This window comes from Lolium perenne, chromosome 4 (genome assembly GCF_019359855.2).
Source record: "Lolium perenne isolate Kyuss_39 chromosome 4, Kyuss_2.0, whole genome shotgun sequence".
Lineage (NCBI taxonomy): Eukaryota > Viridiplantae > Streptophyta > Magnoliopsida > Poales > Poaceae > Lolium > Lolium perenne.
The window spans coordinates 372,307,700-372,330,728 of record NC_067247.2 but is presented as its reverse complement, the minus strand read 5'-3'; the positions used below and the strand labels follow the sequence as shown (position 1 = coordinate 372,330,728).

The 23,029-nt window shown below is 45.9% G+C and overlaps 1 protein-coding gene across 23 annotated transcripts in view; it reads right to left on the bottom strand.

The window, feature by feature from the left end:
* LOC127321516 (uncharacterized) overlaps positions 1-23,029 on the bottom strand; it is a 107,793-nt gene that overhangs the window by 14,161 nt on the left and 70,603 nt on the right. For 4 of the 23 annotated variants that reach the window (XR_011744046.1, XR_011744047.1, XR_011744052.1 and 1 more), the window contains exons 1-4: positions 5,745-6,738; positions 5,440-5,516; positions 4,478-4,553; positions 4,212-4,324 (exon numbers count right to left, since the gene is read on the bottom strand). Coding sequence is in view for 1 of the 23 variants with exons in the window: in XM_051353677.2 (XP_051209637.1) it covers positions 4,218-4,324; positions 4,478-4,553 (183 nt within the window). In the remaining 22 variants the exon portion in view is untranslated. Of the gene's footprint in view, positions 1-2,382; positions 2,480-4,211; positions 4,325-4,477; positions 4,554-5,439; positions 5,517-5,744; positions 6,740-23,029 lie in introns of those variants that run through there. The other 19 variants (XR_011744037.1, XR_011744041.1, XR_011744048.1 and 16 more) reach the window with 18 other exon arrangements.

Here is a 23,029-nt window from a genome sequence, read left to right as displayed (position 1 = left end):
GAAAATTAGACTCCATTTTTATGCCTTTGTGTGGAGAGGGTCGCAACTTCAGGTTGTGAGAGACATGATGGATTTCTGACGATGGCGAGCTTCATGAAGAGGCTGACGACTCCGTGCAGAAGTTGGATCTATACCTTCTTAATGATCCTAGCGGGGTTCATGATTGTGGGAGAGTTAGTGCACCCAATGGTGCTTGAGCAGGGTTGAAAACTTTTTAGAGTTAGCTTAAATTTAGTGGAAGACAAAGTCTTCCACCCTTAAAATTGTTCATCGGGGAGGGGGCGTTAAAAACTGTAAGCTTCGGCCACGGGTCTTGTCGGGCGCTTTTTGGAGAAGCCATTGATCTTTGGAGTTGAACATCTTCAGCGGGCGTTGAGTAGTCCACGGCTTCAAGAGGGGTTAGTGCATCCCACATTTCCAACGATGAGTTAGAAAGGTTTAAAATGTTAGGGTTAGCTCCAACTTTTAGTGGAAGACTTCCACCCTTAAGATTTTTCATCGGGCTTTCGGAAAATCTTAGAGCTTCTACCTTGCGGTCCTGTCGGGGGCTTCTGAAGGAGTCATCGATCTTCCGTACTCAGTTGAAGAATCTTCAGGGGCGACGTGCAGACCGCAACTTCAAGAGGCACTCACGGTGTTAACTAAACCATAGGGGACGCGCCGTGAGTTAATAAGTTGATGAAACGCCTGGTTGGTACCCATATGAAGCAGCAACAGGGGTCGTCGAAGACAATCTTCAGCTTGAGGGTCGGTGCTGACTTCAGTAGCAACTAAGAAGTTAGCGGGTAAACTACGCCTAAAGTCTTGAGTCTTGAGGTATCTTCAGGAGCCTTCACTTGATGAGGACCAGATGAACCATGTGATGTAGCTTGGCTTTGACGCTATTGTTCACTCAACTTGTTAGACGGTGTGTTAGAGGGTAGTTTTCAAGAAAATATCCTCGAGGTTAGCGCGATTATGCTCCAAGGTTAGTCCAAATTAGTATGTCTTCTCGCAGAGGTGCAGTCATTCTTGAAGGTAGGGCTTCTTCTTTCTTGGCGTAGTCGAGATGCTCCAGCTGATATTGAAGGAAGTTAGCGTAGATGGGGGTTTGGGTTAGTTTTCCTGATGTTTGAAAAACAACTGCTAACGGGGGTAGAGTTAGAGCTTTTTGTTAACTTATCCAACTAACTAGCAGTTAGCAAAATATCGGCGAGGTAGGTGAGGGTGAAAACATCTTTGGGAGGCTTTCTAAGCTAGTTTATCACACTAAGGGTGTTTTTCAGACCGAAAAGCCAAGACAATTATACACACAACAAACAAACAAAAGACACTCAAGGCAGCACACAAGGGAACTACAAGCAATCATCAAACCAGGCATGGTAACCTAAGTACCCATGGAATGCCTAATGCGTGGGGGTAGCTCAATCAAAGCGATTGAGTTTGTCCTATCCATCCTATTGGTTTGGGGGCTGGTCACATATGTTGCCGTCTTCATTTTGCTCTTATGGACTCCAACATGGATTTTCGGGGCAGTTGGTTGCGAAGCAGGCCTGGTGTTCGGTCTTCTATGTTGAGGCGGAGGAGAAAATCAAGCGTAGTCTTCTTGCTCAACATCCCGGGGACGTGAGGTCTTCGAAGAGGTAGTTGTTGAGGTACTCCCGAAATCGTCAACTTCTTGTAGCTGGCCTAAAAATTACTAGTCAAGAACCGAGGACTTGATCCCAGATGACTGCAAAAAGTGCAAGTCCACGGAGGAAGAAGGTCAGCTCCTTGACAGACTTTGGTGACAACCAAAGACATGATGTTATCATCCCAACAAGCACACGGCTACGTCGGCATCCAATCTTCAATAGCTACAGTTGGAGATATATGAGTCTTCCTGAGGGATTGAGCCATCTTCGAGTTCGAGTCTCCGGGCCCGAGTTGGGGACATCGTCCAATATGTAGGTTTGAATTGGCTGAGACAATAGAGTAAGAATTTTCAAACCTTTTTATAAAGCGGAGAGGTAAGAATTTTAGAAGCTTTGAATAAATAAGAGGAGTAGAAGCTATACTTCCGACTAAAGAAACAATTTGTTTTGTAAATAGTTTTGTCCAAGTACTTGTTTCCTAACTAACGTCCATGCTAACTAAGGTCTCCTACAGTCAGGATGGCTCTGATACCAGCTCTATGGGGACCCCGGACTAGCTGTCCGAAATACCCCCGTTATGTATACAGTTCACGATCCCATGATCAGCACCGTGAACACATAACCGAACTGATATCAAATTACACCATCCATTACAAAGCGGAATAAGAAAATTACAACATGGTCACATGACCAATACTTACATAATAGCCTCGAAGGGCCTAACTAAACATCGTAGTAGCATCATCACTTCAGCAATGCAGCACTCCAAGTCATCTGCCATAACCCTACAGTAATCGATCGGGGAGACGTTCCTAGCCCGCATAGACGTCGTCAACTCCTTCTTCATCTGTCGAACTCCTTCAAGTCTGGCCAAGTAAATAGCCAGGGACAAAGCCGTGAGTACATTTGGAATTGTACTCGCAAACCATCAAGAAGGTGATAAAAATTCTAACTAGAGAAGGCAAGAGAGGAAAAATAGTTTCTCTCGTGGATGTAGCATGTGGAAGAGAAATAGTTTCTCTTGTGGATATAGCATCCCGGCATCTCGAGTGATGGGGACACTAAGGGAGTCCTATTACATCTCTATACCTTTGTTAAAGAAGAGGTAGCATACCGCCATCTCAATTGATGGGGATACTAGGAAAGTCCTATGACATCTCTATATCTTTGTTGAAGAAGATACTTCAAAGATAAACTACTTACATCTCTATATCTTTGTTGAAGAAGATACTTCAAAAGATAAACTACGACATCTCTATATCTTTATTGAAGAAGAGTCCCTCTACATGAAACACTAGGAAGGGTCACCCAATTTTGTTTCATTTTCCTCGACCATCTCCATATGGTCGGCACCAGCCTTTCCGTACCCTTCCGGTACATCCAACACGCACATTTCCTTTGGAAATCATTTTCTAAACCAAAACTCGACACAGCTCGGTAACGGCCATCCCAACCGTCCATGACCGCGGACGCGGCTATTCGAATAGTTTTAACTCTGCAGAGTGTGCGCACTTTCCCCACAAGATCTGATAAATCCGCCGGGATCATCCCCTCGTCATACGAAAGTATGCGAGTCTCGGATAATCAGTCGAAGCCTTTCGCCTATTCAACTTAGCAAGAGGTCCTACCCTATGGAGTATGTACCTCCCGGCACCGTGGCAGCTCACCTCCCTTTGAGCGTGGCTCCACCGCCAAGCCAGGAGACCCATAGTGTCTTCCGGACGGGTCAGCCCCGAAGGCCTCCCGTTATACGATTGTCTCCAACAACGCCAACCCCGACTCTGGGGTAACCGTACCCTTGTATAGTTGTGCGGTGCCTCATGCTAAGAAGAACAAACGTCAAGCTAAGCCCCGTGCCCACGTTGGAGTAGTGTGGTTGCGCGGGTTAATTGTTCCGGGCGAATACAGAGAACCATGTGTCGTTTTTCTCAAAAACCCAAGTCACACACACATTTCCTCTTTCCAACCATCTTTGTCAAGATCCTTTCCTTTCATAAACCATACGCTTGGGTAAAATTGCCTCACCCAAGGTTTTCATAAACATTTACAACAAGGAAAACCTTGAGGGGTTCCCAACCTATAGTTTCATGAGTTGAACTAGTATTGCACTACGGCCGAGATGAGAGTCATCCCGCCATAGATGAGGTATAAAGGGGTAGTGGAGTGGATCATACTTGCTTAAGGTAAGCATGTATTATGACAACACAAGGAGGAATATACTCTCAGATTTGTGGTGCTAATTACACAACTTAGATAGTGGAGTGTCACTATCCAACATATTCTCCAAGAATACACCAAGATCATGACATTGATACCTCTATACTACAAAGGGGGTGGGTGTGGTGTAAGTTAATATCTTGAGATGGAACATGCTCAAGTTGAGCATACAAGATCACCAAGTGGAATAGCACGGCCATGTTACCATGCATCCCATAACACAAGGACAATAGTGGAGCATCACCACTAGGGAGTACCCCACTTGCAATCACACATAGATGACATAAATAGAGATAATAACACACATAGAATGAAGGTGCTTTGAACATCAACAAATGACATCCAACTAGACACCGGATCAGAGATCAAAAGATGGCTTGCCTTGGCTTATTTGTCCCTGTACTTCTTCAACTCCATCAATATAAGAATCCCAACAATATAAATAAAATCCTTGTCCAATTCCACTTCTTCTTCTTCTCCGGAATTGCTCGCGTCTATCGCCGGAAAATATAAAAGGAACACAATCAATCACATTGCACCAACAAAACAAACATACAACAACCATAATTTAACCATTCAATAAAGAGCTACCATACAAAGGACTTATAGATACCACAAACAACTTAAAGAAAACCCATGTTATTTACCTAGTAAAGGTATGAGAGTATCACAACTTAGCAATTGCCTCTCTCGGTTATCACCATAGTATAAACCAAACATCCCCTGGTAGATAACATCATAAAGAGGACAAAAGCATTAGTTTGACATCAAATACATTCACAAAACATTTTCAAACATTTTTTGGAAAAAGTAGAAAACAGTTTTCCTAACTTAGTTTGCTCACATAACACCACACAAGAATAGGAAGCAAATGATATGCCCTACCATTTGAAAACTTAAGCAAAACAAAAGAGCTAATGTTAAATTGCAGAGATTTTGTTTTGCAAACATAAAACAAAGGTTGCCCATTTCTAATAAAAAGAGTTGGTCAAGGTTTTTAAATAAACCCAACAAGTTTTGGTCCAACAATGCATGTCACACATATACCTTACTAACAGTAACGAAAATGCATGAACAGAGACTAACACTATTTTTCCTAGATGGCCAGTACTAATACAAGACTAACCCAATTGGAAACACCCAAAAATATCAAACCTACAATTTTAGGAATTTCTTTGAATCTGACTGTACAGAAAACAAGATCTCTAAGCCATAAATCGTAGAAACATCCTAAAAATATGAGGCCACTGGCATTTGAAAGGTATTTAAACAGAGATTCACACGCAATTGGATTTGGGTCCAAAATATTTCTGAAACTCTCACAAATGGATTTACAAGTTCACTGCATGTTTTCACCATTTGCTTTAACTATGGAGTTGCAGAACAGATAAAGGTTTGAAACTTGTTTGAGATGATTAAGAAAACAATCAGCAATCCTACAGAAGTGGAATCACTCAATTAGGTTCAAAAATGGATTTTTGATGAATTAAAAGCTAACAGCCATGTCTGCAGAACACACAGAATAAGTTTAATTCACCACAAATCGTACACAACTCATAAAAATATGAGGTCAGCTGCATCTGAAAGGTATTGTAAAGGTGGTTCTTACCCAACTGGTTTCATTCAAAAATTCGTTTCCAAGCTCCTGATTTAATTCGACAAAGTCAGATCTGACCAGATCTTGATCTGTGAACCATTTCAATTCCATTAGGTCATTTGAAGTGAACCCAACGCCAAAATGAAGGTACTGGAGAGGGCTTTCACCCAAAATTGAGTTTGCTCAAAAAGGTTTTGTAAAACGGAAGAAATCTAACAAACAATGATTCTGCATGTTTGCAGAACTTTATTTATCATGCAAAATCCGTAACGAATTTGAGGATGAGACCAACGCCAAGTTGTAGATATTTTCAGTACCTATCTGCAGAACTTTGAACCACTCGATTTGGATCTGCACACGAGATTTGGCGGATTTTACAAGATCGTACCAGAATCTGAAACAGCAAGAAACAGAAATTACTGCAAGGTTTTGGACGAACTTTGCTCAAGAACTTCAGATCTGAGGATAGCTCAACCTTCTCCATGCTTGGACCAACATGCACCTGCATCAAGATCCAATCTTAGCAATGGAGGGAGAAGAAGAGGAGATTAAACCATCTAAGGTTAGGGAGAAGAAGGAGAGGGAGGCTCTCATGGTGAGGATGAGCTTGAGGGAGGGGGAGAGCTTCATCTTGGTGGCTTGCCATGGCTATGGCCGGCCATGGGAGCAAGGGGAGCACCATTTTCGTGGGGAAGTGGAGGAGGAGAGTGTGAGGGAGTGGAGGAAATAGTAGGGAGTGAAAAGAAATGAGGCAAAGGGGAGGAGTGGAGAGGAGTGGAGAGTGGGAAATGAGAGCAAGTGAGGAGGGAGTGGGCTGCCAAGCCCCTTTATATAGAGGGAGAGGGGGTGGGTTGGCTGCCTCCTCATTGATTGAGTTGGTTGGGAGGTAGCCTCCTCATTGATTGAGTTGGTTGGGAGGCTGCCCATTTATGGATTGGGGTAGGTGGGAGGCATGGCTTGTATAAGAAGGAAAAGGGGAGATAGTGCTGGCCGAATTTTGAATGCAAACACAAATTGGCCGGCTCCATTCTTGCCAAACAAAAATGAACAATGAGAGAGAGATGCACATCATCCATGTGCATGATGTTGAGGAGGTAATGTTGATGGAGGTTGAGACATAGAGATAGAAATGGAGAGTGAGAGTGATATGCATTAAAAGGAAAATTTGTTATCACTTTGTTTGTGGCAAACAAATGATGGAAAGAGATAGATCCAAGGTTTAGAGGGGTAGTGATGGAAGTACAGATACAATACCAATGGTGAATATGGTGGCATAAAATCAATTCAAGAGGTCAAGGTGTTGATGGAAAAGAATGGGGGAGTGAGATAGGTATGAGGACAAATAAGTTGTTCTAAAAAAAAGAGGTCACTTGGGAGTGGTTTGAAATACTCCCGAGTCTAGGGTTTAGTTGAAGGGAGTCCATTTGAAAGTATCAAATGATCATCCATTTGATCAAGAATTGGAGGATGAGGGGATACAATGTGGTAAATCAGTGATGTGCATAAGATGTGCAAGGATTGTCATTTGAAAATAAAGAATTTATTTGAAAGGGATTTGAAACACCTCAATTGGGAATGAACTCAAGTGGAATGGAATTTGAAAATGTTGAGAGAAACTAGTTGGAACATAGGAGGTCAAAATGTTCTACTTACTTTCTCAAGTGAAGTAGAGTTTTTCTCAAATGTAAAATAAGCAAGAGGAAGACAAGAAATGGTATAGGTACCATAAACAAGCTTTTTGTAAAATGGAAAACAAAAAAGAAAATAATGTTTTAGAAATCATTACTTGGTAGAAATGGGATGAAAAACAAAACCTATTTCAGTTCTTTGTTTTCTTTGAAGAAATATCCTGAAAAGATTTTATAAAACTAGAAGTAGTTTTGTGATCAAAACTAGAGAAGGAAAAACAATAGGGTTTTTGAGAAAGAAAACTAATTTAGGGAGGAGTGTTCTCAAGGGTAGATGGTGGCCTCAAAATGTACCCATCATTCCCAATCTTGGTTTTTTGAAGATTAAACTTGAATAAAAACAAGAGGTAAAAGTGAAGGAAGTGATCTTGAGGTAAAACATTGGATAGGGTACAAGATCAAGTTGAAAATATGAGCTGCAAGGATTGACTGAGACATGCAAGACGTGGAGGTTGAAGAGGATGTTGCATAGATGAGATCCATGCATTGAGGTCAACAATAACAGTGGTGGTTGCTTAGATATCAACTGCCAAAGTCTGGAACTTATAAGCTTGCCAAAACAGATTGTTGACTTGGCTTCAGAATCAACCTATGATGAGTGGGTATAAGAGAAGGATGTGATGAGGGTAGATGATCCCAAATTTTGGATTCAAGGATGGTTTGAGCTGGACTAACACAAATAGGAATATCAAGATGGCACACTCATGTTGCCATCAGGAGAAGAGTTTGATGTAGTAAAAAGGAAAACAATTTTACCTAAGTCACATATGTTTTTTTTTTAGGTGAGTTGTATGTTTGACCACTAGAGGTGTTGTTCTTTGAGGTACTCAACACAGAACTCAACAAGAAATCAAGACAATATATCTAGCGGCAGATCAAAGCAATTCATCACAACAAATAAATCAAGGCAACTCATCTAAATTAGTCTATAGAAAAAAGTTTTTGTTCCCCCTAATTTTTGAAATATGGACAATTAATCAAGGTTGCAAAAGTTGGGGTGTTACAGTGAGGGGGTGACTTACTCGGGAAATACAGGCAGGAGGATGTTACACTTCTTCTGGTTCGCTAGAAAGAAGTCTTTGAGGTATCCACTCGCGACTGCCCGGTCTCCGGCGGTGGCCAAGTGGACGGCACGCATGTAGAAGGGGTCGGCTATCGCGATGTCCGGGATCTTGTTTCTAATGATCCGCATCGCCTTGCTGAGCGAGTATAGGCGAATGAAGGTGTAGTGCAGCGGATAACTGTTCAGCATGGCGAAGATGTCATCATACCGCAGGAAGATATTCTCCGCGAAGCCACTATCGACAAAGCCATGGCCCAAGGGCACCTTGGCAACATACACTGGGTATCCATTATCTTTCTCCCTGAGACGCCGCTCCTCCATAAACATAACACCGTCAACCAGAGATCGCATAGGACCGGGTGCAGCATCGTACAATCTTCGAATTAGCATCCGCTCACCCGACACATGCACCCTCGCCTCTATATTCTTGGGCACTGGTGGCCCATCCTGAGCACGGATAGGTAACGGCTGGCTGGCAGACTTGTCATCCTTCTTCTTTCTTTTCCGTCCCTTCGGCTTCATTTTTACTGGGACTGCATTCTCCTCTTCGCAAGCCTTCTTCAGTGTGTTAGGACTGATAACACTTCTCGCCTCGGCTATCGGCTGAGTCTCGGTGAAATCGGCAGCTGGAGGCGTCTCCTGAGAACAGAATAGGCGCCGCTTGTTGCAATAGGTTTTCCCCTCGGCGGCAGCTTGAGAGGGTTGGCTACTGAGATCGTAGTCCATCACCCCAAAATCGAAGTTGCAGTCCAGGTTGGCGAACGTACTGTCCTCGTCCGGACCATCGTTCGGATCCTGTGCCATCTGCATGTCCACATCAGCTGATTGCGGCACCGTTGGGGTGGTCTTGCCATGGCTTGGGACCGGCACGGCTGGGGGTGCTGTCTGTGGGGTGGTGTCCCTCGCCCCCAAACGAATCTGGCTCTTTGGCCAAACCATGGACCAATTGAAGCAATGCTGGAGGGTAAGGACCTCATCTTCGTCGGCACCATGGGGTTGAAAGGGAGGTAGCACGTCGTCGTAGCCGCTAAGCACCCGAACCAGTTGAATCCTATACACGTCGGGTTGCATGGGTGTACCGTGTAACTGACGGTTGCTCGGTTGAACGATTTTGGCCTTGGCAACATCGATCAACTCGCCGTTCACAAACTGCAGGAGAGTGCATGGGACGTCGACGGCGGAGCTCTGCGGAAAACATGTAGGGCGTTAGGGATGGCTAGCTAGTCAAAGGCAAGGATATATATGGAAGTCATTGGCCAAGGGTTGGTTACCGTGATGGCGTCCAGCTCGGCTAAGGTCGAGGCACCGCCGGCGGCGGGCGTGCAACTGATGGAGTGGCCGCTTGTTGGCGCGGTGCCGGGCGGCGTATTATCCGCAGCGACGGGTGCATTGAGCTGAAGTAATGGAGCCGCGGGAGACACCAAGGTTGGCGCCGCGGGAGCCACCACGGTTGGCGCCGCGGGAGCCACCACGGTTGGCGCCGCGGGAGCCACCAAGGTTGGCGCCGCCGGAGCCACCAATGTTGGCGCCGCCGGAGACACCATTGTTGCCGCCTGCGGACTCACCGATGGCTCCACGCTGTGGGAGTTGCTGCCCGTGAAACTGGGAACCGGGGGAGGCCCCTTTTTTCCTCCCTCATACCACGCGTCCAGACCGGCAACCAAGGTAGGGATGAGGGAGCTAAGCGTCGTGCCCACTTGGTCCTCCACTTGCTGTCTTTGCGTCCTCTGTTGGGTCTCCACGATTTGTTGCACTTGTTGCCGCACTTGCTCCTCGACCAATGTCGGGATCTGCGCAACTTGTGCCTTGAGCTGTGCGACCTCCTTCTCATCGATGGTGGCCTTTCTCTCCTTTTTCCCCGACTTATAGTATTCTGACCATTTCATAGAGCATCTTTCGCCGACCACACGACCAGCCGACGTCGGCTTACTCAATGGATCCCTCTTCTTGTGGGCATTCAACGCCCTATTTAAAGGGTTGTCCCAAGGGGCACACTGCGAGGAGCTCGTGGACCCCGCGCCGCTACTAGCTTCCTTTTCACTTTCCGTAGCGATCTCCTTAGCCTACGGGAGGAACATGCATGAACCATTTAGAAATTTGGATTCATCAATAAGAATGCAACCATAAAGGAGCTAATTAAGCGGGTGCATTCCTTACCAGAAGAGCCTCAAACTCCTTCACATCCGGAGTTGTGGTGAGCTCCTTTGTTTTCGGGTCAATACGGTACCGGGCCAGGAGAAAGTTCCTGGTTTGCTTGTTTGTGTATTGTGGGAGGAGGGGCTTGAGGCCGTTCTTCACACGCTCCTCATCCGCGGCGTCCCATTTCGGTTGCGCCACCCTAAAACCGCTAGGACCAAGTTTGTGGGTGCCTAAGTTCAGTTTTCGCATGTCCTTCCCCCACTGACTAGAATCCGACGTTGACTCGCTCTCGCACTTGATCTTGAAATCAGCGCAGTCTTGCTCGGTGATCGAGGGATTTGACTCCTTGATCTTCTCGTAACTCTCACCATTATTAATCATTTTCTTCACTCGGGTCCTCCAACTAGCGAGGGTGGTGCTCATCTTCGTGAGGGCGGCATTGTGCACTTTGTTCCGCATGAGACGCTTTTCCGAGCAGTCCACCGGGAACTCGTATCGTTCGTGTAGCTTCTTGAAGAGGAGGGTGCGCAAATTCGCTCGGTCAGGATGCCTGAGGTTCTCGGTGTTGATCGAGACCGTGCTCCGGAGGATGCACCCGAGTTGGGCAGAGTACCCTTTGACTAAATCAGGGGGCGCCGTTGGATGCCCAGTGGCGTTCACTTCGGTGAATGCTTGCTTCACGGTGCTGAGCACATTCGGGCGACGCTCCCTCCGTAGCTTCTTCGGTGCGCCGGTATCATCCTCGGCGGCACCATCCGTGGTGTCATCCTCGGCGGCACCATCACTGGTGTCATCCTCGGCGGCATCGTCCGCTCGGTACTCTGGATCGGGGCCATCATCCTCGCCGTCGTCGCGGCGAGGTTGTGACTCCATCACCTCAATTTCATCGGTTAGCATCCAGAACGGCTTGCTGCCGCTGCCGCCGTCCTCTTCGTTGTTGGCCATGTTCGAGCTAAGTAGGAAAAAATGCATAAAATTAGCGCAAGATTTCACGGAAAAATTGGGCATGACCTATGCTAATTTATGGACATATGAGTGCCCCATTTTCGCCGAAACGGAAATGAATCAACATTTTGGCGATAATGGGCAACTCTGTCGATCCCTGCACAAGAATATGACAAGCAGCAACAGAGAATGAACTAAACCAGAGAATGAACTTGTTCTTTTTATGAACTAAAACATCTTTTCCCCCTTCCTTGCTTGCTACATCTGCAACAAAATAAATGGTAAAACTAAACTACAAAGAACTAGCTGCATTCCTATGAACTCCTTTTGTGAAATCAAAATTACAGAGAGTATTCCTGCACCTGACAACCTAGCAGCAGCAGCAAGCAAGCAAGCAAGCAACCTAGAGGCAGCAGCAGCAAGCAAGCACATATATAGCAGCAGCAGCCTAGCAAGCACATAGCAGCAGCAGCTAGCAAGCAACCTAGCAAGCACATAGCAGCAACCTAGCAAGCACATAGCAGCAGCAGCAAGCAACCTAGCAAGCACATAGTACCTAGAATACAGATGAAATCCTCATGCTGCAGTTTACGGTGTTCATTCCAAAACAAAACCTTGCAAGATATATACTATAGCAGCCAAATACAGACACAACACCAACTACATATTTACCATGAATTTCTTTGATCAGCCAAATGAAGCAAGTGTGCTATTTGTATGAACAGAAACACAAAACTAGATATGAACATGCCCACATTCAAGAATGGTTTCACCTTTTCCTCCTATTTTCTTATAGTGGAATACAAGTTCAATAATCACTCAATACTACTTGATATATTAATGTAAAATACCTTAAACAGAGTCATATATTCACCTTATCCTAATGTAATGCTAGCAGTATTGCTCCTCTAAGGAAAATTATATCCTCAAATTAAGTTTTAGCATGCACGCCAACCCACTTCTCAGCATCTAGGCCTAACACGCTGTTGAAAAAAGAAACGACTTCCAGGTCATAAACAACTTAGATGCAGATTTCTCATTCATCAAGTCAGGCAGATTTAATAAAAATCAAGTTTAAGCTACTTTGGTGAACTACTGGTCCAGACCAGCTCCAGTGATCTCCAGGTTCTGCCCATATTTAATAAAAATCAAGTTTAAGCTTCACATTCATCAAGTCAACTAAACAACAGGTTCAATAAAATCTCAACCATAATTCAAAGCTAGAGCTACAAATGGTCTGATTCTCAATTTATTTCTTGTTAAAAGAAGAAATTCACATAATTGCTGACAGGGTTAATCTTGACATTCATAAAGTTGACCAAACAGAGCCCACGAGTTCAATAAAAACTCAAGGATAATCCAAAGTTAGAACATAATACGTTGCATTTTTAATGGATTCAAATGAAGCACACCATAGCAACTCAATAGACTTTAGAAACAAGATTGTGTATTTAGAAACATGGTCACAAATCGGATTCTTCTGTACTACACTTGGAACTATTCCAAAAAAAAATTACTAGCACGTTGATTAGCTATTTAAACATGTTAAATCAAGAAAACAACACTAACCCAAACAAAATATAAGCACATTGCGTCAGGACATGATCAACTAAACAAATCATGATGAATTAAAAGCTTGTGGCTGCTGTACTACTCCATCAACACTTAGGTGAATCAACACTTGCTTCTCACCAGCACTTGAACAAGATAGCAGATAACACACATAATTGCTTCTCGAGGGGTAGCACCGAGCAGCAGGAGTAGCGGCGGCTCGAGGGGGAGCACCGAGCAGAAGTAGCAAGTAACCTAGCAGAGGAGAAGGAGGGGAGGAGCACGGCGGCTACCTGGGAAGGATGCGCGATGGCGTCAGCGGTCGAAGGCGTCAGCGGTCCTCTGCGGCGGCGTCAGCGGTCGAAGGCGTGGCGGCATCAGCGGTCGAAGGCGCGCTTCTCCTGCCGGTGCTCCACGACGTGTTGCGGCGAGTACGGCGAGGAGGTGGGGAAATCTCGATCTGGCCACAGTGGGGAATGGAGGGCGAGCAGGTGGCTTCGGAGATCCAGGAGAAGGTGGGAGGGCGCAGTGGTGAATGGGCGCAGGGCGTCGCCGGCGGAGAGGAAGAAGGGGAGGGGTGGCAGCGCGAGGCAGATCGAGGGACGGCGGCGTCGCTCAGGGGAAGAAGGGGAGGGATCTGGTCGGGACGGGGGAAGAAGGGGAAATTTCTAAGTCCTCGACTCCCCTTAGCAATAGCGCACCTCTAGGGGTGCGCCACTATGTGGCTTAGCAATAGCGCACCTCTCGGGGTGCGCCACTGCGTCTTTAGGTTTAGGTCAAAAGGCAATCGCGTGGGGATTTGACATATCCCGAACCGTAACGCACTGGCTCTGTCCCTGGTTGGTTTGTTCCAAACCCTGCCGCCCAGGTTCGAACCCTGGCGGCCCCATTTTTTTCCTTTTCTTTTTAAATTGATTTAACACTAGCATAAACATCCAAAATAGCACAATACACCAAAATAAAAGGCATAAATAATTATAATTATGTAGAATATTTAAAATACTATAAAATCTAGAAAATATCCAAAAATATAAATTATATGTCTATTTTGATCGGTACAATGTGTAGATTAACAATATGACATCCATTATTCATACAAGAAAATGATACATAATTATCTTTTCACAATCTTCTTGCCCTTCTTTCTCGCGGTTGAATAATTTAGCCCCGGAACTCCTAGACTTCTTCTCTTGAATGGATGGCCTTTAGGTAGGGTGGTCCTGCGCGCTTCTTCTTGTTGTGTATGGTTCTGCATCATCGTCGTCGTCATCTTCCATCTTCGGATCGCCGTACTGGTCAAAGTCTAGCTCGTTGGCGGCACCATGGTGGTGAAATGCTGGTCTTCTTTTATGACGTTCTTGGCCTACCTGACACGGAACATCGGCACATTCTCTCCGGCGTAGCTCAGCTCCCAGATCTCCTCGATCTTTCCGTAGTATCTCTGCTTGACGTCACCGGTGTAGGACTCCATCGTTAATTACCCCGGAGTTCTGATAATCGCTCTTCATGTCCTTTTCCTCGGTGTAGAATAATCGCATAACATATGTGCACACACACGTGTGTGTGCAAGACGATCGGAACCGGTCACACACAAAGCATAAAACCAACAAAGTGGCGCGCCACTGCACTGCTAAGTGGTGCGCCACTGCTATGCCTCTCATCTCTAAAGGGGCTCTGGCCACCCCCTAGCAGTGGCGCACGTAATGACATGCGCCATAGGTAACCTACGTAGCAGTGGCGCACCTAATGACATGCGCCATAGGTAACCTACGTAGCAGTAGCGCACCACAGCAGTGCGCCATTGCTAAGCCTATCATCTCTAAACGGGCTCTGGACACCTCCTAGCAGTGGCGCACCTCTACAACGTGCGCCATAGGTAAGGAATGTAGCAGTGGCGCACCCCGGAGACGTGCGCCACTACTAGGTTGGGGGAGGACCTGGCCTCCTGTCACCACTTACTTATGGCGCACCAGAATCAAGGTGCGCCACTACTACTTTTGTAACAGTGGCCCACCGTTTTGTGGTGCGCCACTGCTAAGTAGTAGTGGCGCACGGCAGCCATGGTGCGCCACTGATGGCAGTCTTACGGCTAGGCCTTTTCCTAGTAGTGCTGAGTACCTAACCGGACCTAGCCAGTACAACCACATTACCCTTTAGTGAGACGGGGCGTAGCGTAGTAGTTTGTCTCGCCTTAGTTTGAGTCCTGCAAATGTAGTGGCAGTCCGACCATGGACGCTTCGACCGGGGTTCTTCCCATGAGAAGGGACGCAACCCATTTGCCTGTTTAGGTACGCGGGGTACAACTTATGAGCTCCCATTGAAAGATGCCTAAGTGATTGGATGGCATTCCGGAGGGTCGAGTGTGCTAGGGACCTTGCTACTCCTGGACAGCCCTCGGACTCTGGTGTTGGGAGGTACAACTTATTCGGCATGTCTTAGGCTAAGGGGAGCAGGCGAAAAACTACGATCGGGTACTTGTCGTGGCATATGTTGTTATGCGGGGATGATGACCACACGATGAGTATTCGGATCTTGTGGGGAAAGTGTACAACCTCTGCAGAGTGTAAATCTATTCGAATAGCCGTGTCCGCGGTTATGGACGTGGGAAAGACTGCTGCTTGGCATTAAAGGAGAGTTTTGTTTTCATAAAAGAGTTTTCCAAAAAGAGTTTTGGAAATGTACCTTGGAGGTACGGAAAGATACCAGTGGGACTGGTGGAGATGTACCTGGAAGGTACGGTGGAAAGTTGAAATTGTTTTGGTCATTCCAATTGCCGGAAAAGAAAATGGGTCTTCCTCACCTATTAGTCTTCAAATAAACATGTTTTCAAAAAGGTTTTCAACAAAGGTATATAGATGTCATACTCTCGAGAGGAACCACCTCTCGCTCCTTGTCGCCCTAGTTTAGTGCCTGTTCCTTGCTACTGCCATATTGCATATCCTTTATTTCGCTCTAAGGTGGTTTGCGAGTACATTCAAACGTACTCATTGGCATTGTTGTCCTGGCTATTTACTTGGCCAGACTTTGAAGAGGAGTACTACAAAGAAGAGGAGTACGACGCCGAGGATGCGAACTAGGACGCTCTCCCAGTCAGCCGCCTGTAGGGTAAAGGCCTGACTTGGGTTCCACCGCTGTTTGGAGTCAAGTTGTTTCCGCTGCTGTTTGTTGAATTACGGCCTTGATGGCCGATGTTGTAAGACTTCAGTAATACCTGTAAATCGGTACTGTAATGGATGTTGTAATCTGGTATCAGTTCGGGTATGTATTCACGATGGAATGATCTTGGGATCGTGAAATTGTATGCATAACAGGAGTTCTGGACTGGTAAGTCCGGAGCCCCACAGAGCTGGTATCAGAGCCAGGTTGACTGTAGGAGACCTTAGTTAGCATGGGCGTTAGTTAGTAAAATACTACTTTGGTAAAATTATTTACTAAACCTATTTTCCTAAATACTAGAAGTTTAGCTTCTACATTTCTTACCCTTTCGAAAACTTCTAATTCTTACCTCTCTGATTTCTCGCGACTTTGAAAGTTTTTATTCTACTATCTCATCCTCTTCCAAACTTATATATCTAGCGATGTTCCGCAACTCAGACTCACAGACTCGAGGTATTGAAGATATGACGGACTCCGTGGATTCAGATAGGATACCCTCATATATTAGGTGTCCCTTGGTACGAGTACCACGCGTAATTCACATAGTTGTTTGATGGTTGTATGTGATTGTTGTGTCATGCTAATTTGTGCCTTCCGCACCCCCTGCTATGATTTGTTTTCGTTTTCGCCTACTTTTGCATTGTTTGTTTCCTTTTTTTCAAAAAAAAAACTTTTGTTTTTACCAAACCCTCCCCTTTTAAGTGGCTGCCCATATCCTTGTTTCCCCATTAATATCTGAATCCACCCTTCTTCAGGATGGGTGACACCCGTAGAGGAAGCACCAACGGATCAGACCAAAACCCCCCTCCACCTCCGGACCCAACCATGGCGCAACTTCTGCGCCTTATGATGGAAGATCGTGAGGCAGCCCGCGCAGAGCGCCAAGCTAACCTTGCTACCCTTCAGCACCTCGCTCAGCTTGCTACTAGAAACGCCAACAACCACAATGGCGGGAATGAAAATGGAGACCCCCGCTCGAAGCTGAGGGATTTCCAGAACACCAACCCTCCTATCTTCGCCAAGTGCACCGAACCCCTTGATGCCGATGATTGGCTCCGCACCATTGAGAACAACCTGGAGGTTGCCGGAGTCGGGAATGATGAGAAGGTTTTATTCGCCACTCATTTCCTTTCTGGATCTGCACGTGCTTGGTGGGAAAACGTCAAAGCCATGCAAGTTGAAGGACACGTCATCAACTGGGAAGAATTCAAGGCCAAGTTCCGCAAGACGCATATCCCCTCTGGGCTGATCAAGCTCATGAAGGACAAGTTCATGAACCTGTGGCAAGGAAGTACATCTGTGGTGGATTATCTGGACAAGTTCACCACCCTGTCTAGGTATGCTCCTGAAGATACCAACACTGAAGAGAAGAGGAAGGACCGCTTTCTGAACGGTCTGCACGATGAGCTGCAGAGTATCTTGGTAGCTGTCCCATATCCCGACCTTGAGTCTCTGGTGGATGCTTCCATCATGGTTGAGAGCAAGTGCAAGAATGCATCTGAGAATTGCAAGCGCAAGGCAATGATGCTGCAGGGCAGCTCTAGCACTCAACAACCCCGTAGTCTGCCCCCACCTAGGATGGCGCCCCAGCAACATTGGACCCCTTCCCCTGCACCACGTCCCAACAACCTCAACCAAAATCCCAACCACAACCGCCAGAACAACACTGTCCGCAAACCCCCCAATGGATGCTACGCCTGCGGACAACCGGATCATTACTCTAACGAGTGCCCCAACAAAGTGGCTACTGGACAATGCCCCAATGTGCCCAAGCCAAATCAGGGACAATCTCGCACCGCTTCCAGGAGAAACAAGAACCATATGAAGCCAGCTGGACCACCTAGAGGACACCTGAACCATGTCAACGCTGAAGAAGCTCAAGAAGCTCCGGATGTTGTTCTGGGTACGTTCCTGGTCAACTCAGTACCCTCAACTGCTCTGTTTGATTCTGGAGCCTCGCATTCCTTCGTTACCAAGCATTTTGTGAGAAAAGGAGGTTTAAGCCCCACCCCCATGAAGCGACCTATGTTAGTCCAAATCCCTGGATCCACCAGCAAAACCCAAAGTTCTTGCAAGGAGGTTCCTATAGAGATTCAAGGAAAGCGTTTTCACGCGGATCTGATCGTGTTAGGAGAGCAAGGCCTGGAGGTTATTCTAGGTATGAATTGGATGGTGAAGTATAAGGGTCATATAGACTGTGTTCGCCAAGCTATAACCTTGACTGCCGAGGATGGCGAGATAGTTGAGCACGTAGCCACCATGCCATCCTCGAAGGCCTTATGCAAGAAGAGTGTCGCCAGTCCAGCCCTGCATGAAGTACCCATAGCATGTGAGTACCCTGAGGTTTTCCCTGATGAGCTACCCGGTATGCCCCCTGATCGGGATATCGAGTTTATCATCGAGCTAGTCCTCGGAACTGCCCCCATCGCTCAGCGACCCTACCGGATGAACCCTCAAGAATTAGTTGAGTTGAAGAAGCAGTTGGATGATATGTTGAGGAAAGGCTTGATTCGTCCGAGCGCATCACCCTGGGGATATCCCGTCATCTTTGTGGATAAGCGGGACGGTACTATCCGCCTGTGTGTGGATTACCGGAAACTAAATGATGTCACCATCAAGAACAAATACCCTCTCGCAAAGATTGAAGACATGTTTGACCAGATGAATGGAGCCCGAGTTTTCTCCAAGATCGATCTCCGAACTGGTTATCATCAACTCAAGGTTAGAGAGTCAGACATTCCCAAGACTGCCTTCACCACACGGTATGGACTTTTTGAATATACCGTGATGTCTTTTGGACTGACCAATGCCCCTGCATACTTCATGAACCTCATGAACAAGGTGTTCATGAAGTACCTCGACAAGTTCTTCGTGGTTTTCATCGACGATATTCTGATCTACTCCAAGAATGAAGAAGAGCATGCTGAACATCTGCGGATTGTTTTAGGAACTCTCAGAGACCATCAGCTTTACGCCAAGTTTAGTAAATGTGAATTTTGGCTAAAAGAGGTAGGATTCCTAGGGCATGTCATTTCTGCCGGAGGAGTATCTGTCGACCCATCCAAAATTCAGTCCATCATGGAGAAGAAAGCCCCTACCAATCAGACCGAAGTCCGCGCCTTTCTAGGACTGGCAGGTTACTACCGTAAGTTCGTTGAAGGATTCTCCAGCATTGCGAGACCTTTGACGCAGCTGTTAAAGAAGGACAAGAAGTTTGAGTGGACCGACAAATGTGAGGCCAGTTTCCAGGAGCTCAAGAAGAGATTAGTTACAGCCCCCGTCTTGACCATGCCTGATATCACCAAGGATTTTGATGTGTACTGTGATGCATCAAAACTTGGTCTGGGAAGTGTGCTGATGCAAGAAGGCAAGGTGATAGCCTATTTGTCAAGACAACTTCGACCGCATGAGATGAATTACCCCACGCATGACTTAGAGCTTGCTGCTGTAGTTCACGCCCTGAAGACCTGGCGCCACTATCTAGTGGGAAATCGCTGCGAAATCTACACCGACCACAAGAGCCTGAAGTATATTTTCACTCAACGGGAGCTGAACATGAGGCAAAGCAGATGGATGGAACTTATCAAGGACTACCATCTCGGTATTCATTATCATCCCGGTAAAGCCAATGTCGTAGCTGATGCCCTTAGTTGAGAGCCCTGTTCGTTGAACGCCCTGATCAAAATTGCTCAACCCAAGTTGCATGAAGAACTTGAGGAGTTCGGCCTCGAGCTCATTAGCCATGGTTTTCTGGCCAATCTTGAGTTAAAGCCTACTTTATTCGATCAAATCAAAGATGCTCAAGTGGGTCATGAGAGTATTGATGGAATCAAGCGTAGAGTGGATAGGGAGGAAGTTCGTGGTTTTGATATTGACGCCAAAGGAGTTTTGTGGTACAACAGACGTCTCTGTGTACCTAATATTGAAGACCTGAAGCAACTCATCATGAAGGAAGCTCACGACACCTCATACTCAATCCACCCCGGAGGAACCAAGATGTATCACGACCTGAAGAAACAATTCTGGTGGCACAGTATGAAGCGCGAGATAGCCTTTTTCATTGCCCGATGTGAGGTGTGCCAGAAAGTGAAGGCTGAGCATCATCGACCAGCAGGATTACTCCAACCCCTCAAGGTCCCTGAATGGAAATGGGAAGAAGTTGGAATGGATTTCATCACTGGACTTCCTAAATCTCAGCGTGGTCACGACTCCATCTGGGTTATTGTCGATCGACTCACCAAGGTTGCTCATTTTATTCCTGTCAGTGTGAGATATCACGGAACCAAGTTGGCTGACCTTTATATGTCCCGAATAGTGAGTCTTCACGGGGTTCCGAAGAGGATCGTCTCTGATCGTGGTACCCAGTTCACCTCAAAATTTTGGGAAAGCCTGCATGAAGCTTTGGGAACCAAGCTATCATTTAGCACCGCCTATCACCCCCAGACCGGTGGCCAAACAGAAAGAGTGAACCAGATTCTTGAAGATATGCTTCGTGCATGTGTCCTTGCCTACGGAGCAAAATGGGAAGATTGTCTACCCTTCGCGGAATTCTCTTACAACAATAGCTATCAAGCTAGTCTGCAGATAGCCCCCTTTGAAGCCTTATATGGCCGCCGTTGCCGAACCCGTCTCAACTGGTCTGAAACCGGAGATAGTCAAGTTTTTGGACCTGACCATCTTCGCGAAGCTGAAGAACAAGTTCAACTGATCCGTGATCTCCTCAAAGCCGCTCAATCCCGTCAGAAGAGTTACGCTGACTCCAAGCATCGTGAGTTGACCTTCAATGTTGGAGATCATGCCTATCTTCGCGTCACTCCACTCAAGGGAATGCAAAGATTTCACGTCAAAGGGAAGCTTGCCCCCAGATATATTGGGCCCTTCAAGGTTCTCGCTCGTCGAGGTGAAGTATCTTATCAACTAGAACTGCCTGCTGAATTAGCGGATTTCCACAATGTGTTCCATATCTCTCTACTTCGACGATGCCTCCAAGTGCCTGACAAGCCCGAGACATTCAAGAACATCGATTATCACACCCTCGACCTCAACACCGACTTAACCTATCGAGAAGTACCCCTTCGGATTCTGGAAGAAGCTGTTCGTCTCACTCGTAGAAGGAAGATTAAATTTTGTAAGGTTCAGTGGACTAATCACTCCGAGGAGGAAGCCACTTGGGAACGAGAAGATCAACTTCGGAAGGACTTTCCCGCACTCTTCAGTCCTTAGCCACCGAATCTCGAGGACGAGATTCATTTTAAGGGGGGAAGGTTTGTAACAACCCAACTTTTGTGCACTGATTTAAAATTTTGGAATACAAATTTTTGGGCCAACAAAAACTTTTTCTATCTCTAAAATGTGCATGCATATAGTTGATCTTGCATTGATTGTAGGATGTGTGTGTTTGTCACTTGTGAAAATTTCAATTATGTGTGAATCTCTAAATACCTAAAACCCTAAAAATTATTTTTCACTTATGACACCTTGTTTATCCTTGGTTTTATTTAATTAAAAATAACATGCTAAACCCTAGGACTAGACGCACTTCTAGTAATTGCTTGGATCCTTTAAGATCACTTTCCCTCCCATTTGGTTCTTGTCATCCCCTTCTCTTTTCTTACCAAACCTTTATTCTGAAAAGCTTCTTATCCTTATGCTAATAGCCCCATTCCATATTTACCTTGTCTTGGCCCTAACCACTTGAGGTTTGGTTTTGCTGAAGGAGATATGCCCTAGAGGCAATAATAAAGTGGTTATTATTTATATCTTTATGTTTATGATAAATGTTTATATATCATGCTATAATTGTATTAACCGAAACATTAGTACATGTGTGATATGTAGACAAACAAGAAGTCCCTAGTATGCCTCTTAAACTAGCTTGTTGATTAATGGATGATTAGTTTCATAATCATGAACATTGGATGTTATTAATAACAAGGTTATATCATTATATGAATGATGTAATGGACACACCCAATTAAGCGTAGCATAAGATCTCGTCATTAAGTTATTTGCTATAAGCTTTCGATACATAGTTACCTAGTCCTTATGACCATGAGATCATGTAAATCACTTATACCGGAAAGGTACTTTGCTTACACCAAACACCACTGCGTAAATGGGTGGCTATAAAGGTGGGATTAAGTATCCAGAAAGTATGAGTTGAGGCATATGGATCAACAGTGGGATTTGTCCATCCCGATGACGGATAGATATACTCTGGGCCCTCTCGGTGGAATGTCGTCTAATGTCTTGCAAGCATATGAATTAGTTCATAAGAGACCACATACCACGGTACGAGTAAAGAGTACTTGTCAGGAGACGAGGTTGAACAAGGTATAGAGTGATACCGAAGATCAAACCTCGGACAAGTAAAATATCGCGAGACAAAGGGAATTGGTATCGTATGTGAATGGTTCATTCGATCACTAAAGTCATCGTTGAATATGTGGGAGCCAATATGGATCTCCAGATCCCGCTATTGGTTATTGGTCGGAGTGAGTACTCAACCATGTCCGCATAGTTCACGAACCGTAGGGTGACACACTTAAAGTTGGATGTTGAAATAGTAGAACTTGAATATGGAATGGAGTTCGAATATTTGTTCGGAGTCCCGGATGAGATCCCGGACATCACGAGGAGTTCCGGAATGGTCCGGAGAATAAGATTCATATATAGGATGTCATTTTATGTGAATTAAAATGTCGCGGAAGGTTCTATGGAAGGTTCTAGAAGGTTCTAGAAGGTTCTAGAAAAGTCCGGAAGAAACCACCAAGGAAGGTGGAGTCCACATGGGACTCCACCTCCATGGCCAGCCAACCCTAGTGGGGGAGGAGTCCCAAGTGGATTCCCCCTTAGGGGGCCGGCCAACCCCCCCATATGGGAGGTGGAACTCCCACCTCTAGTGGGAGTCCTAGCTTGGCTAGGTTTCCCCCTCATATGGAAGGTTTTTGGTTCGGGTCTTATTCGAAGACTTGGACACCAACACTTGGGGATCCACCTATATAGTGAGGGGCATAGGGGAGGGGGCCGGCCACCAAAAAGCCACAAGTTGGCCGCACCC